The 17,070-nt window shown below is 45.4% G+C and overlaps 4 protein-coding genes and 1 pseudogene across 4 annotated transcripts; 3 read left to right on the forward strand and 2 right to left on the reverse strand.

The window, feature by feature from the left end:
* Positions 1–788: 788 nt before the first annotated feature.
* On the forward strand, positions 789–1,753 carry LOC142768351 (uncharacterized). Its single transcript, XM_075870321.1, has 3 exons — positions 789–1,027; positions 1,479–1,567; positions 1,653–1,753. The coding sequence occupies exons 1-3, from the start codon at positions 789–791 to the stop codon at positions 1,751–1,753; spliced, it is 429 nt and encodes a 142-aa protein (XP_075726436.1).
* A 94-nt stretch (positions 1,754–1,847) lies between these two features.
* LOC142768352 (uncharacterized) lies at positions 1,848–2,568 on the forward strand. The gene is made up of 3 exons (XM_075870322.1): positions 1,848–1,985; positions 2,069–2,208; positions 2,299–2,568. Exons 2-3 carry the CDS (start codon positions 2,083–2,085, stop codon positions 2,566–2,568), a joined length of 396 nt encoding a protein of 131 aa, XP_075726437.1. The 5' UTR covers positions 1,848–1,985; positions 2,069–2,082.
* Positions 2,569–3,131: 563 nt separating this feature from the next.
* Positions 3,132–4,442, forward strand: LOC142768354 (uncharacterized). Its single transcript, XM_075870323.1, has 3 exons — positions 3,132–3,282; positions 3,446–3,996; positions 4,358–4,442. The coding sequence occupies exons 1-3, from the start codon at positions 3,163–3,165 to the stop codon at positions 4,440–4,442; spliced, it is 756 nt and encodes a 251-aa protein (XP_075726438.1). The 5' UTR covers positions 3,132–3,162.
* A 4,955-nt stretch (positions 4,443–9,397) lies between these two features.
* LOC142768355 (uncharacterized) lies at positions 9,398–10,498 on the reverse strand (annotated as a pseudogene).
* Positions 10,499–13,283: 2,785 nt separating this feature from the next.
* On the reverse strand, positions 13,284–15,763 carry LOC142768356 (zinc finger MYM-type protein 1-like). The gene is made up of 2 exons (XM_075870324.1): positions 15,375–15,763; positions 13,284–14,367 (listed from the first exon to the last, which is right to left on the reverse strand). The coding sequence occupies exons 1-2, from the start codon at positions 15,761–15,763 to the stop codon at positions 13,284–13,286; spliced, it is 1,473 nt and encodes a 490-aa protein (XP_075726439.1).
* Positions 15,764–17,070: the final 1,307 nt, after the last annotated feature.

A 17,070-nucleotide genomic window follows, 5' to 3' on the forward strand; every position in this document is an offset into this window, starting at 1 on the left:
GAGAGCTTCATATGGGGATCAAAGCTCCCGCGCGGTGGCGCTACGAGTCTGGTGAAGGCGGCTTGGACGGCGGCGGCCGCATTTGCAGCGTTTGCAGTGCGTTGGAGCGCGAGCTTACTGGTTTGTTTGTTGTGTGGTATAGCTGTCTACACTCATCACGGACGGCAAACTATGTGAACTACCATGCCTCTGACGTGCTGCGTACCTGGTTGCCGCTCTGGCTATCGGAGTTGTACAGGAAAAGCTTCGCTGTTCTGCCTCCCAAGCGACCGCGAACAACGCGACAGGTGGAAGCGAGCCATTCCACGACAGGAGACGGGCGCTTTCAACTTCGAGTCGAAGGCCGTTCGTGCGTGCGAGAAACATTTCGACACCACGGACATTATTCGAGCCGATGAGTTCAGAATAAGTGGACAATCTTAGCTTCTGCAGCGCGAGAAGCCTAAGCTCCGCGTCGGTGGCATACCCCGGATATTTGAAAACCTGCCGGCGTATCTTACGAAGCCCAAGCCACGGTCGCACTCACAGCGAGAAAATCCGCCTGCAAAACGTCGTCGCGTTTCGTCGCCGAACAACGATGGCACTGCAGCTTCTGTGAGCTCCAGCACAGAGCCCTGCGATCCTGAAGCAGCCGGAGATGATGGTAAGCCTCCATTCGCGTTGCCTTGTTTTCTTGTTTCACTATGTTGAGAGCCTGTATTGCCTGTGTGCTGCGTGATGTCGCATTATATTGATCCATATTTCTTCGTTTGACAGGTGGAGTGATAAGCACTAGAAGCTGAACAGAGATGGCATGCCAGACAGAGGGAAATGTCTGCTCCATCTCAGAGCTCCACGCAGTTAAAGACCAGCTTCGAAGTACTAAGCAGCAACTTCGTTTGTGCCAAGTGAAGATTGCGAAATTGACAGTGGAAGCGAATAGGAGCAGAAGATCACACCAAGACGTTCAGAAGCTTTCGGCTCGCGAGAAGCTCATTTTTGACCTCTGGCTCATGAAAGCCAACGCGAAGTCTGCAACAGCTGCGCGGTAAGTTCCAAATACCCCATCACACACGTAACATTGCTATTGGATTGCCCCTTTTGCGTTTGAAAATGTTATCTCAAGGTGTAGCCTTCATTTATTCATCATGTATTTGTATCTGTTGGACCGCAAAACAATATGCTATTGAGGCACACATTGGTTTGGCCGTTTTGTGTAGTGTTATTTCTAATTTCGGGAAAAATTGCAGGTTTGTTTGGGCAAATATACTTTCTTCAGTTTTTATAACACCATTCTCATTATTTTTTGCTTTGCATGAATAGTTTCCAACACGCTCATTGTGGAAAACAAATTTGCAATTCATTCTCTCCAGGTACAAAAAAGAGTGGATTTATGACTGCTTGCTGCTAAAGATAAAGTCCACTGCAGTCTACACTTTTCTTCATGAAAATGAATTTTTGCCCCTTCCAAATCCCCGCACCCTCTATGGCTACCTCAGAAATCTGAAAGCTGATTTTGGCTTCGACAGCACTTTGTTCACGGTTCTGTGTGAAAAGCTAGAAGCAGTTCCAGAAAGAGAGCGTCGAGGTAAGAAGCAGTACTCATTTTTATAATTGTATTATATTCAGCAGCGCAATTGAGACAAGATGTTAACCTACCCAAAACTTTCCAGGAGTGCTCATGTTCGATGAAATGAGCGTCAGAAAAAGCGTCCACATTCGCGAGTCGGACATGGCACTGCTGGGCAAGGTGGATTTCGCCGAACACACATGACTAGGTGACCATGGCAAAGACGGCGACCACGTGCTGGTCTTTCTGTTTCTGCCTTTTCTGGGAGGGTGGTCACAAACTGTGGGCACACTTTGTGCTTCTGGTGCTGCCCCAGGATCAATCGTGGCGAAGCTCCTTTTGCAGTGCATTGTTCACCTTACAAACGCTGGTGTTGTTGTTGACGCAGTGACCTGCGACAACTCCACATCAAACCAATCAGCCTTGAGATCTCTGGGTACGTCTTTTCAAATTTTATTTAGCTGTGGTTAGTGATGTAGTAGAAAAACAAGTGTACTATTAAACTGTTTTTCTCTCAAGGTGTCAACGGGGACATGCACAAGCTTCAAACGTGTTTTGAACACCCGTGTGAGCCCTCAAAGCAAGTCCACGTTGTAATTGATCCACCGCACATATTTAAGTGCATCAGAAACAACTTGCTCAAAGTGGGCAAGTTTTTGGTAAGTAAAAAAAGTTGCATGTGAATGCCTTGACCTGTGCATAAACTATTCAGTTTAAAAAGAAATTTGTCACTTGTCCTTATGTTGCAGCTCCCTCAAGGACAGGAGGTGTTCCACTGTCACTACAAGGACTTACTGGACTATGAAGAAGAACAGGCTGGGCTCCGGGCTGTACCGAAGTTAACGAAAGCCCATATTTTCCCCAATGCGTTCCAAAAGATGAGCGTGAAGTTGGCTGTCCAGGCAAATCATGCACGAAGCTATGTTCAGTGCAAAGTGTATTTCAAAAACATCTGCTCACACGTTTTGGGAAGTAAACTTAAAATCCTTTTTTCCACACATTTTACAGCTGTTCAGTGAGAGTACAGCTTCGGTTATGGAGTTTTATAGCGAGCAGGAAGACTGCAAGAAGCTCCATGGGTCGGCTGCAACATCGCAATTCACAAGAACATTGAACAAGCTGTTCGACTGCCTGAACTCTCGGAGGCCAGACCATGTTCGATTCAACGAAGCACAACACATTGCTGTGAGATTATTACATGTGTTATGAAGTGTTTTTCATGTACTATAGATGAAGCAAATTTTATTCCAGGTGTTGAAGGACAGCATTGCATGGCTGGACAACTGGGAGAAATACATCAAGACATTACCGACCCAGAGGCAAGTCTGCTTTCTGAGTAAGCAGACATGTGGAGCACTCAGACTGACACTGCATAGCTCAGTTGCACTCATCGAGAGCTTGCTGTTGTCTGGGTTTCGTTACGTTCTCGTTGGGAACTTCGGACAAGATCCTCTAGAGGCAAACATGATGACTTTTATGTGTATAAATGTGCTATGAATTTCTCACTGTTGCGATAAATTGATTTTTTCTTTCTAGAGGTTTTTCGGCATCGTCAGGCATGTTGCTGGTGACGGAGGGCAGCCGACTGTGCAACATTTGTGTTCATCTATCGGATGCTCTTTGTAAACAACCTAGTTCGGCCGCCAAAACGGGCCTCGGTCGAGGGAGATAGACCCCAGCTGTTGCTCAAGCTCCAGGGCCTCTTTGACAAGGGAAAACCTGCCTCCAGTCAGGTAACGTGCCCCTTGCTTTTATTTATTAGCTCTAGTTTCTTTTTTTCAGGAGCAGTTTCACTACACAAATGACCAAATAACCAAATGAAACATAATGTGTTTTTGCATTTACGAATCTCAACTTATACATTGAAAGATTTGAAACTTGGAATGTATTTTGCAGATTGACATGTTGGCGGTCCTCTTTGATGACGTTCTTGAGGAGCCGGGAGAGGCAGTGAACAATGCATCCGTGCCTGACGTTACGCTCTCCACCAAAGAGTGCATTCTTGATTATCTTGCCGGTTACGTGGTAAAGAAGTTTTCAACGATAAGCTGCACTGACTGCGTGGGAACACTCAAGAGCCAGACACGAGAGCCAACTGACCTAATCCAGAAGAAGTCAAGAGGATTCCTGCAAGTGCCCTCATCCCAGCTTCTCAGCCTGTTGCGCATTGTGGAAGGACATGTTGAAGAACTGACTGTGGACACAGTTGCATGTGCCGATTTGTATGCGAACATTGTTGACCAAGTTTTGCTCGACAGCCGCATTGCTTCTGCTGGTGTGGGCTGTAGGTTGCACTATGTGGGTACCACAGCAGAGGTTGTTCATTTTTTCTTGAGGTGCCGCCTGCACTTTTACACCAGGGAAAAAAAACAAGCTTACACGAGCGACGCGGCGAGCAAACTGCCCAGCAAATGGTGGCAACAAGCCCCATGGGTAGCAGATGTTCTGTTTGTCATGCTATGTAAAAGCCAACTGTTGTGTTTTGTGTTTGCTAGTGACAAAAAACACTTGCACAATTGTGTTCCTAGTTGCTTGTGTGACGTTGTTTATTTCCTCTATCCGCCATGCTATTGCCGTAAACTTGTATGAATAAACACTTGCACCACAGCCGCGGCGCGTTTTCTAGTCATTTGCATGCGCTTGGCAGCTGCCTGCGACGATCAGCAAGTGGCCAGTCAGGTTACTGTCATCTGTGTGGCGGAACCAAAATCCACGGCGGCGACATTTTGATTATCCAATCAGGTATTTTGAATTTGCAAAGTGGAGCATGGCTAGCTTTGCCTGTATTTCTTTTTTAAATTTTTTTAGTGTCCCCGCCGCGGTGGCCCAGGGGCTAGGGCGCTGTGCTGATGATGATGAGCCCAAGGACGCGGGTTCCCAGCCGCTTTTCTGATGGAGGCGAAAAGAGAAAATGCCTGTGTTTTAGAGATTCCCGCGCATGTTAAAGATACCTGGGTGGTTAAAATTATTCCGGAGAGCTACACTACGGCGCGCGCCCGATTGCCTGCATAGCGTCAGCGCGTTAAACCTCATAACCAAGTAATCAATTAACTAGTCGTTTTGGTGGGACGAGTGTGTCAGACACTGACCATACGAGTTTTTCTGTTGACACCCTATACCTATGTTGACAGCCGAGAAAGTCGCTCAAGTGTGTAGCATTTCCTCCTACGCGCGCTCATTATGCTGCTTCCATTTCGTGAGCGTTTTTCTTCATCACGTTGATGCTCACTTTCCAAACCTAGGTTATTTTTGTACATTATTAGCGCGCTATAAAATCACGCAGACACAGCGCTAACCCAACGTGCTGTACGTTTGCACACCTATTTGCTAAGCGCAGCATGTCGCCCAGGGCTGTATATACCGATTTAAATCTGGTGCTAGTTAACTCAAACGCAGGAAACTGCAAAGACTACTCAAAAATCGAAAACGCCAGATGTCCTCCTTCTCAAAGCGAGAACGTAGCAGCCGTGACTACTGCAACGAACGAACGCTGCAACATATACGACTCAGTAACACGCGTGGCCTTGCCTCTATTTCACAGCTAAGCTAAGCGTCAACTGAATCAAAAACACGCACACTTCGCTGGCGTCGCTCGCGTTTTTACAGGTCGCGTTTTTACAGGTGGAAATGAAGAGCAGATGAAATTAGGCGCATTGCCGACGGAGAAACAGCCGGCCCGCAAGCGTCGCCGGCCGCCGGCGAAGCATTCACGCTAACAGGGGCGATCCTAGCGGCAGCTTTTGTCCCTGAATTAATCTTCGGCCGCAGTTTCGTGACCAGAAAAGCATTGAAAGACTCTGCTTAAACCTACCACTGCGTCAGGGCTGCTTGACGTATGGAGCTATACATAAAAATCCTTCCCATATGCATGCAGTCATTTTCATTGCATGTTGTAAGCAGAGCCGTCCTCGATTTGTGAAACCCACTTTAACCTGACAAGGACTACGCTATCTACGCTTAACCGAGATTAATGATTAACAATCTCTTCTCCAATCAGAATGTACGTCTCAATGATGCATTCCTCGAAAACTAGTCCATTCAGTGGTGCAACAGAAGCCCATTGCTCCAAATGGCCACTGTACCGGTCATTTGCTGTAGTTTTCCGCTCTTTTCCATATTCTCTTCACAAGCACATACGCATGAGGAGGGGAGGGGGGAGTCTCAAGACTTTGACCTACATGTACAGAGTCTGCTAAAACTACTGCCGATGCTCACGCCACTAAGAAAAGCTGATGCCTTTAACACCCCCCCCCACACACACACACGACGGGTCGGTGTGAACCCCCCTACCCCCGAAAACGAAAAAAAAATTCTGGCTATGCCCCTGCCGTATTTGATTATAAGTTGTAACAACTTCTCAAAAAATAAGTCTGGTGATCAGACTATTACCTTCGTAATTTTCTTTTTTCTATGATTGGTGCTGAAAGGTCAATGTCACAAAACCACAGAGGTAACAGCACAGAAAAAACGGAGTGGTTTCGCCGCACTAACCATCGAGTCTTCCTGCCCTGTCATCCCATTACCCTGTTTACTGGTTTCACCGGTGTTAGCACTACAGAAAAAATGCAATTAGCAATAAACAGGAAGTCGACTTTCTTTACCGACAACAGCGACTGTGCTGTATACGGCAGAGCTTCGACACCTGCCCTAATCAGGTGCGATGACTCAGCTACACATGAACATGGTACCCAGTGGTTATTGAAAAGAAAAGAGCCACTGCAGCAACGGCTGTGATCCCTTTTCTGCCATGTGATCTCATTACCATGTTTACAGTATTGACACAGTGCTCGCACGTCACCATAAATGTGATTACAAGTGGACAAAGTAAGTCTGTTTACCTTTCTGGCTACCACTATCGTGCTGTTCAGGAGAACATTCATGCCCAACTGCTGCACCCATCCACTCATAAAATTACTTGTGATACTGCATGAATTTGTAAGCTTTTAGTTTCTCGCGTGACAAAAAACTTGTCGTGTCAAGAAGGTAGTCCGTTATGATGGTAAATTCGACCTGCGGCCGCAATTCAAGATTACGCCGCAGTTCAGCTTTTTAACATTGAGTGGGTCTTCACCGCCACACAGACGCACGTTCTCCAGGTAGCACAATTACAAAGCTTTATCTAACCCACATGGTTATGTGCTTAAATCCTTTGCAGGCACCAGTTGCACAAAAAAAGAGAAAAACACATAGCTCCACAGTGTCTTCGAGCTATTGTATATGTGCATCGAACCACCGAGACACCCAAGATGGCGGCATACTGAAACAACAGTGACGGTCCTTGCGGACGACATCAAGTGAGAACACCCTATAGCACATATAGACTAGCCTCCCTAGAGAGCGTTCTAGCGTTGAACATAGCCAAGTTCGAATTCGAATGGTGGCCTTTCCGGACCCAGAAATTCTTAGCACCCTCTGCGACATAGCAGGCCCGACTGCCGTCTTGGACAGTTGCTCCGCATTCGCTGGAGACTGGGGGCAAAGAGTTGATTGGTACTTTGATAAACGAGCTACTGCTTAAGGGTGGCCAATTCTGCTCTAATGAGGAAGTGCATTACCGGCGGGTGGTCGCCAATGAGGCCGCACCCCAGACGCCATCTCTATAACGATTCCTTTATAACGCGTTTTATGTAAACATACAATTAGGAATTGTCCGGTATCTTCAATCGAACCAAATTTTGTCATTTGCAAGCTAGGGTGCTGGGCTATTTTTAAGTAGACGGTTCTGTTGCACTTTCTTGGCACTGCACAGTACCACCTGAAAAACCAGCAGCTCTCAATTTCACATGAATCGTAGCTCGCCTGGCCATTTAACTGTTTCAAAGTACAAATTTCTTTTATAAAATAAAAGACGGCATGGTTTCGAACTTCTCATTTTGCGAGCTTAGGCCGGCCCAGTGCCCTCCTTATCACGCGTTTATCCTCACCCAACTTCTTCCAGTCTCGCTCAATTTCGACATCGTCTGATTCAAAGTGCCGGAGGTTTGCCGATTTCGAGCGGTCGCATTACTACTTTGACGTTTTCTGTGAACTGACAAGTTGCGCGCGCCTGCTTTGCAGCTACTTCTATGTAATTCGGCTACTTCTACGTGATCGTAACGTTGAGCATTTACGTCGCGGGCGGTTGGAGTGCATGAAAAGTAAACACTAAAAGTTTCTCCAATTTTAAAAAAAAGTCAAGGTGCAGATTTCCACCACCTAGCTCCACATTTGACAGATCTCAGGAGGTTGACTGGAGGCGACTTCAAGCTATAGAACATTTCCCAACCCGAAGCACCTAAATCGCAACTACCCCGAACTATACCGAGATGACTCGTGTAAGCTATGTAGATCGAGACACGCCACCCAAGAGCATATTTTATGGGAATGCACACCGATAAAGGACGCTAATGCAGTCTCCCCAGAGCAGCTTGAAGCGCGGTGGAGAGCCGCGCTGATCAGCTCAGATCGGGCAGATCAAATATGAACCATCCAGCGAGCACGGGAGGCGGCTGAGAGACTGGGTCTCTCCATCGCCTCTGGCGCGGCTTAGGGCCCATGCCTCAATCCACTGGTTAAACAAAGTTTGCTCACTCACTCAAGTTTCTAGCTGCTAAAGAATAAACTTGCGCTGCCGTTAAGGCTGTATCCTGTTTCGTTGGCGTTTTGGAGTAGTAATAAAAACTTTGGTAAATAGCTATAGTGGTGGTTCTCAGTGAAGAGTCAGGTATGCGTACTGGTAATTACGTATACGGCTAGTTTAATAACGTCGAGTAGCGGGTGAAAACGTGAAGGGCGAAATATTTCTAATACAGCTGCGAAAGGCAAGAAAATTCGCGCGAAAGAAGTGACATATTTGCATCACTCACTGCATAGCATAAGCTTGAACTGATGGACCCCTACGACTCTCGGCACCACACATACACAACGATAAGTCTACGCGACGCGTTCGACTTGTATACACGTGAAACAAATCGCTACGCTCGGTTAAACGCAGCAATGAAAAACACACGTGGCACAGCAGCTTAGCAGCGCAGCACAACTAAGCCTTCGGATGGAAGGAAAGCTTGGATTCATGAAACAACGACAAAACACTTACAAACGCTGAAGCGTAGTTAATCCTGAGTTGCGGTGAAAGGTCCCAGAACGCACATGACAACTCGGCACGCGTGTAAAACGGGCAAGCACAGGCTGCGAATTCTCGAACAGCGCGCGTGAAATGCGTGCCTGATGCTGAGGTGTAATGAATGTAATAAATCGAGTCAGCACCTCCTAGATTTCCTATGCCTGCCGGATTATCGGTGGTCACTTTGGAAGCGGCGGTAGTCGTAACTGCGGTGGTGGCGCCACTCATGTAGGGGTGCCTTCAAATATGTTTTTACGTTTTTGGAGCTTATTTGCAACAATAATAACAAAAAAAGTTTTTAAAAGGCGTAAACGTAATCACATTTACCCTACCTAAATAACGCTCTCATTCAGCAAAACTTTTTAATACAAAGCATCCTCTGAATAAATACCAAACGCTGAAATTTCCGATCTCAAAGGCCGAGTACAAAGACCCTTATTCTTACGTAGGCCGCGCCCGTCATAGATGACTGGCATTTCACGCTCATCCGGCAGGCACGAGAAATCTAGTAGCCGCTGATGGAGTAATGTGTGTAATGGTCCCAATGAAAAAACTGTGGCTGCATTTGCAATGTATGGATGGATGGATGGATGGATGGATGGATGGATGGATGTGGCTGTCCCTTTAGATCGGGCGGCGGCTAACGCTACAGAGCCGTAATACTTAGTGAACTGACCATTAGATTTATTTTTTTTACTTTAAATAGTGAGGTTGAGGATTCTTACATTGCAGTGAAGGGTTTATTTTCACTCGTGCCTTGACTTTAGCCACCGATCAGATAACCTCCTTGTAGTTAAGTCTACCCGCTTAAAGTGTATTTTGCCCTCCCTGTCCCTAAACTCCAGTGCTTTGAAAAACTCTGCGCCATCATCCTGAGCTATAGGGTGAAGCCCTTTACAGAACATTATCAAGTGTTCGGCAGTTTCTTCTTCCTCTCCACATGCACTTCATACTGTGTCTACCCCTTCGTATTTGGCCCGATATCTCTTGGTTCGCAACACTCCCGTCCTGACCTGAAACATTAGAGAACTACCCCGAGTATTATCATAGATCCTTTCCTTGGCAATTTCCTGCTTAAAAGTTCCATAGATCTCTAGTGCGGACTTCTTAATTATGCCAATTCTCCACAAGTCAGTCTCCAATTCCTTCGCTTTCTGTTTAACCGATAGATCTTTTTGGTTTGGCCACCTGCTGTTTTCTAAGTATTTACCAGTCAAGTTCCTGGTTCGCTTCCTCCATTTTGTATCGACATGCTTCATGTGCAAGTAGCTGAAAACCTTCCTAGCCCAACGCTCCTCCCTCATTTCTCTCAGTCATTTCTCAAATTTCATCTTGATGCTAGCTTCCCTGCCCTCAAATGATGTCCATCCCATATCACCTTGTACTCCCTGATTTAATGTATTCCCGTGAGCTCCTAAAGCAAGCCTACCTATTCCACGTTGCTTAATTTCTAATCTTGCTTGAACTTCTGATCTCATGCACAACACCGCATTGTCGAACGTCAGCGCAGGAACAATGACCCTTTTCCACAATCCTCTCACAACATCATACCTATTGTAATTACACAGTGCCCTATTTTTCATCACTGCTGCATTCCTGTTACCTTTAGTCATCACGTATATTTCGTATTCCCTTAGGTACTCGGTCCCATTGCTTATCCATATGCCCAGATATTTGTATTTATCTGTTATCTCTAACGTGACCTCCTGTATTCTAAGCTCACTACGTTCGTTATCATTGAAAATCATGACTGCTGATTTTTCCTTACTGAACATAAAATCTAACCTATCTCCCTCATTATTGTAGATGTCCATCAATCTCTGCAAATATTCCTTGTTGTCAACCATTAGCACTATATCATCTACGTACATTAATTCTGCTGGTGCACGATCAATGAGTTTTCCTTGTTTGAGTAAAGAGAGGTTGAAGCCTAGACCACTTTCCTCAAATTTGGCCTCTAATTTTTGTGGGTACATCATGAATAATAAGGGTAACAGGCAGGGGCGGTTCCATGGAGGATGTTTTTACTGGGGGGGGGGGGGGGGCAACCACGAAAAGTGAGTTCCTCCGGGGGAGCAAGCAAGTGTGGAGCTTATACGTTTGTTTTTCACTGTCTTACTCTCTTCCCCTTTTCTTCTTTTATAAACGCCCAACTTCTTCGATGGAAGTCTACGATATGTCCTGTTACATGTCACCTACGCTTCGTTTAGTAGCTCAACACGTCGATAAACATGCGTATTCTTCTGCTTAGGTGAGTTCAACGTAATATATTATCTGAAAGATTTTCTCTTGATCTAAATCGACTCTTACACTCTTACAAAGAAATCACCTAGGCGCTAGCTTTATATGGGTTAGAATGAGATTAGCTGGGCGAAAAACAGCTGATCTATAGCTTCCTTGATAATATGTTCGGGTTTCTGTGCCCGAACATTTTTCTTTCTTATCTACATCAACGACCTCCCAACTAACATATCATCGCATATCAGAATCTTCGCTGATGACTGCATGCTCTACAGACCTATAAACTGTCCTAACGATCACTCCATCCTTCAAGATGATCTGAACACTATTTCTAACTGGTGCAGCACTTGGCTTATGAGGTTGAATACTAATAAGTGTAAAGTTGTTTCTTTTGGACGTAAACAGGTCATATCTAACTTCACTTACCATATGCAATGTGACAGGCTCTCCACGGCGACTTCTTACAAGTATCTTGGCATCCACCTTACACCAGGGCTTTCCTGGTTTGATCACATCACTAACGTTTGTGCAAAAGCCTCCAAAACATTGGGGTATTTACGCCGAAACCTTCGTCGTTGTCCCACTAACATTTGCAAAATGTCATACCTAACTTTCGTCCGCCCGCAACTTGAATATGCCTCATCTGTTTGGTCCCCTTCCGCTCAGTATCAAATTAACATGCTGGAAACAATCCAGAACAGAGCCACCCGTTACATTTCTAGAAACTATGACATCAATTCCAGTGTGACTCAGCTTAAACTCCATCATTCCCTCCAAGCATTAAATGTTCGTCGTCACGTGTCCTTGTTATGCCTATTTCATAAGTACGTCTACAGTAACAAAACATCGTCGTTGCACCTTCAACGCCCGCTCTACACGTCACGCAGATTACATAACCATCTCAGCTTCACTCGCATTTTTGGAAACACGAACGCGTTCAACACATCCGCACTACCACAAGCCATCCGCATGTGGAATGATCTTCCCGACGATATCGCCTCTGATAGCAACCCCAACACGTTTCGGCAAAAAGTTCAGACGCATTTCCTTAATATTTCATCTTGACGTTCTTTTACTTCTTTTCCGAGGGTTTTTATGTTACGGAGTGTTCTTATATACTTCATCGCCATGTTTACGTATTGCTGACTTATTGCTTTGTTAATTTTTTTTTGTTATTACTAACCGACATTGTACCGTTTTTATTTTGAAATTTACATGCGATTTTTCACTGTAACCCCCCTTACAAAATGCCTTCTGGCCTGTAAGGTATTTTCAATAAATAAATAAATAAATATGACCAGAACGATAGCAACTTGAGAAGTTGGGCGCAGCTGTGATGTAGTCGAAGGTAGCCAGCTAAGCCTCTGGGAGAAGCCGAGCCGAAGCAACGCCTCCTAGAACTTGTCAAGCCTGCGTGTCACGACGTCAGCTACGTCATCAGCGTCGACCAGTTTGACGCCGCTATGCTGCTTCGCTGTCTTTGCTGTCTAGTACACTGTAGCTGTATTTACAGCTATGCGCAGTTCACTGCAATCTCGCCAAGGATAGCTATCTATTATCTCACCTGCAACTGCTTCATTTGCTGCACGCAAGTGCTGCTTAGTCACGAAATACCACAATCTTTCACCAAAATCTTCCGAAAACACAAGAGGACACCAATTAGTCGGTGGCTGAGACCGTTTGGCTGGGCTAAAGGCCCAGGTTCTAAACACACCACTGAAAGTAAGATATTCGAGCAACGCAGTAGGATACAACTTAATATTTAGCATGTTTACACAGCAGTTGTATTGCTAGTAAAATGAAAATTGATACAGTTTGTCAAACAACCGATATAAAAAATGCAGTACCAAATAAAAGAAATTAAGCTTGGTAACCAGCAGCAACAAAATCACACGTGTTGACTAGATCACAATATAGCTTCGAAAGAGTCATTCAAGAGCATCAGAGATAACTAACACCACTAAGTAATGTTCATATGAATTCCAAGTTTCGTAATGATGCGCCAGATTACAAATGTTAAAAGGCTGTTCTTGCTCCTGCTGGTGTTAACGTTGGAAATGGGAAAAGAAAAAAGAAGCAATGTAGCGAAAGAATAAACAAATGAAGGGTATAGATTTGTAAAACTGGATCACGCATAGGCAGATAAGTCATTTCACATCTGACTAAACAGTACACCAGTTTTCACAAACGTGTCAGCTCTCCTACTAGGCACTGTTCACCACACAAGTGGGGCACCGACGTGGCCTCAGAAAAGCGGGGCACCTTTTGCAGTTTGTTTGAAAGCGAGGAAAAACGGCCGGAATTATTCGATGGTGAAGCGGGTTTCTGTGCCCGAACATTTTTCTCATGAAAACGCCGCAAAGGTACTATAGAGTTTCATTTACCAGCATACTAGTGCAGACGTATATTCCGATTATTGTGTGCAGCATCGAACATGTCAACAACACGCTGAAGGTCTATCTTATTGGCTAGAGACCGTTCTACCGCAAGCACAGCTAGGTCGCTCAGACGGTTGTTAGTCATTTTGCTGCGAAGATAAGTCTTCAGTCTTCGAAGGCACGAAAATGTGCGCTCGCAAGAAGATGATGATGCTGGTATCGTCACGGCAATAACACTTAGCTTGTGCAGTTCGTGAAAGGCTAACTTATACTCTTCTAAGACGGTGACCAATTGCAGCAATGTTTCTATTTTGCACATCCTTTCGGCTTCGATGCGCTGAAGAAGTTTAATTACCAACTTGCATGCAACTTCAACGCTGTTGTTGTCGCATGCATAGTGCTCAGCAAAAGACTTGAGCAAGGAGACGTCCATAAAATTCTCATTTTGAGGGTGGAGGGCGCTGACTCCGCAGAGTACGTCATTATTTTCCGCAAATCGCCTACTCAGTTCCACAATGAGGTGGCCCAAAACGGGCAGAAAAAATTTGACTCTGAAAGTTTCTTTTGAATCTGGAGACTCTTCTTTAACGGGCCGTCCTTCACTTAATACAAACTGCTCTAAATGAAGCGGAAGGCGCTTCGTTCTCTGCTTTTCCCTTTGGAGGACCCCGTTCTCCTCAGAAATAGTGCAGGTTTGCTCCCACACAGTGTCAAACGCGCTCTGCGAATTTCTGATTTCGGATAACTCGTCAATGACAGTGTGCGCCATGAGACGTGCCTGACTAAGGTTGCAGTCTTTACTTTGTATTAGGTCCAAAAAAACCTTAAGGCGGCTGAGTATCTTGGTGAATAGCCCTAAATGGAAAAGAAAAGGGAAGTTCATTTGCTTCAGCAGACCCGCGGCTTCCGTTGCCCGCCTGCTGTTTGTAGCGATGACTTCTCTGAGGCATACAAGAGTGGCAGGAAAGCTTTTCATGGCAGCTGTGCAAGCCGTTATCTGGCAGGCCCATCGTGTATCGCTGAGACGCTGCAGCTCTGTCACAGGCAAAAACAACCTTTTTTGAACATCTACATACAGGGAGTGAACTGCAGATCCACTTAGGAATACATAAAGGCTTTCCAAAAGAGAGAAAAAATCCCTCACCGGTTTTATCGCCTAGCAGACATCCACGATGACAAGATTGAGACGGTGGTTCGTGCAGTGTACGTACACTGCCTGCGGCACTTCCTGTCTGAATAGTGCCTGGACGCCTCGTGACGTACCGCTCATGACACTTGCACCATCGTATGTTTGAGCAATGCACAGTTGAGAATCAATGCCGCAGCGATTCAGCGTTTCCTTGACGTAGCTCAGGAGCGACTTAGCATCCAATTGCTCAGCGTTGCAGAATCCAAGGAACCTCTCAAAGACAGCCCCATTGAGGTAGTACCTTACTACCACTGACAACGTTCCGTCTTACTTAGATCCTTGGTTTCATCGACGATAAGTGCAAAACACTGGGAGATTTTCATCTCTTCCTTTATACTTGTTAATGTGATGTGGCTGAGAATTTCGAGGATCTGGTCTTGTATCGAGTGATGAACGTACTTCGCATTCGCTGCTCCACCATTCAGTTTCTTTCTTATATAGTCGTCATAATTAGCAATTAAGTTCAAGAGCTAAACGAAGTTTCCTTTGTTTTCACTTCTGGCACTTTCATCGTGGCCCCTCTGAGAGATTCCCTGAACGGCAGTAAATTGCAATATATCGGCAACTCTTGCTATATAGAGGCGATTTTCCTGCACCTCCATGGAGTACGCGTCGCTAAGATGTGTTGCAACCGACCTGCTTTGTCCTCCCGCCTTCATCTGCGTGAAGGAAACCCACGATGCCTGGCAAGTCTTATGCACGAGTGAGTTTTCGTGCTTCCTGAAGCCACCGTCTCTTTCTAGGACATTTTTCCAATTACTGTATCCACCATTGACAAAGGCAGATTTCTCATTGACACCAGTTGAAAACATTCTGCAAGGGTAACAGAAAGCTGTGTCAGCCTGCGCGCTGTACTCCAACCAAGGAAATAGATAGTACCAGTTTGAGTTAAAGGTCCTGCTCAATTTGCCGTACTTCTTAGATGGAAATGGGTTCAGTATTGGCTGTGTGGGTTGCTCTGTCTTGAATTTCGAAATGTCCAACTGGCCTGCGTGGTCGACATCCACATCAGAGGTGGTGAATTCTGTCGCAGAATCAGGTTGATGTCTTGCTGCACACGATGAGGAAAGGTCATCACATTCGTGGTCCATGTGCCCTGACGAGGACGGGCAAGCATCGTCAGACGCGATGCTACGCACAGTCTCTTCAAGTGGAATTGAAACAAAGCACTGAGCATTTTCTAGTTCCTGAAGCGTCTCCGAATCTTCTGCTGTGGAAGCAAAAAGCTCGGGGGAGACAGCTTTTTGCTTGGCCCGCTTGCTCGAAGGCGAAAAAAAGTCGGCAATAGACCTTTTCTGTGACATACTGAGGCAACCCAATGTATACTGAACGTTGGAGGGATGGCAGGGGAGACCCACGCCGTAGAGGGCGCTGCGGGATCGGCCGCTGCCGTTGAATGGGGGGGGGGGGGGGGCATATCTCGTTACAAGAATGTTGACCTCTCCGATGTTCCCTTCAACCTGTCTTTAAAAAACCTGTTCCTTTGCTCCCACGCTACACGCGTTCTGCACGTGTTTTTGAGAGTTTCGCCTCGCGCGCGGTTAGAATGTACACGCTTTTGTCGCGTTTAAGATCGCCGCAATTTAAGATTTTTTTCGTGGCAGCAATTTGGTGAAACGTCAGCGATCTGCTCAGCCATGTAGCAGATTCGTAGCAAGTGGTAGCAGACAACGCCATAATCAAACTCTATAAAAACATGTGCGATGGCAAAATGCCTCATTAAAAAAAAACTAGCGATTGCGACCCTCTGGTGTGCACAGAAATATGTCATACGAGAACTGCATGGAGATAGCTATGTATGGAAATTTATTTATCAAACATTGTGCGTTGTTTGTTGCTTGAATCAATATTACATTTAATGAAAGGTATCCAAAGAGCAATGCGCTTGTTGTACTCGTTGTTAGGCTAGTTGGTACATGTCTCAATTAAATAGTCAATTTCGCGCCGAAATCACGACCATACTGCAAATGAAGAAAACACATAGACAGGGTGGGCGCGCTTGTTGCATAGACAAATGTCCTTGTTAATAACCGCGTTCCAATCTTACATTTAAAACGTGGCGGTATGAAGGGGTCATGTTTATGATAAATACCCTTTTATTCTAGCTTTACTTGATAATTACACGTGCGCGGAACAAATTTTCGCTGAGCGTAAATTTTCGAATCAACAGTCTAAAGAGAATGCTTTAAAATGCATAGTCAGTTATGCGCTTCGCTGCTTATCATACCTCTGCGCCGTTTTTGCGTGAGATGCCCGTTTCCTGTAAGCCGCTGGAACTATCATCAGTACATAAGAAGTGTGCTCGCTCAAGTCACTTTGCAGTTTTCAACAAAATGGCTGCTACAAATCATTGTCGAAGCTTTTGGCAACCACATTCTTCTATCGGCGCCGCTTAGATATAAAAAATATATAATCACATATCACAAATACCACATGTGTACACAACTTCAACTACTACAATATCAAATACCAGTAGCAGCATAAACATGTCTTCGCAATTTTTTTGACAGTGCTGAAAAGGCGGAAGTTGAAAGTAATATGGCAATTTGCGCTTTTAAGATGCAGATATGTATCTCCATGTAACTCGAAAGCTTAGAGGAGTGGTGACGCA

The sequence above is a fragment of the Rhipicephalus microplus genome, chromosome 8 (assembly GCF_043290135.1).
Source record: "Rhipicephalus microplus isolate Deutch F79 chromosome 8, USDA_Rmic, whole genome shotgun sequence".
In the NCBI taxonomy this organism is placed as follows: domain Eukaryota; kingdom Metazoa; phylum Arthropoda; class Arachnida; order Ixodida; family Ixodidae; genus Rhipicephalus; species Rhipicephalus microplus.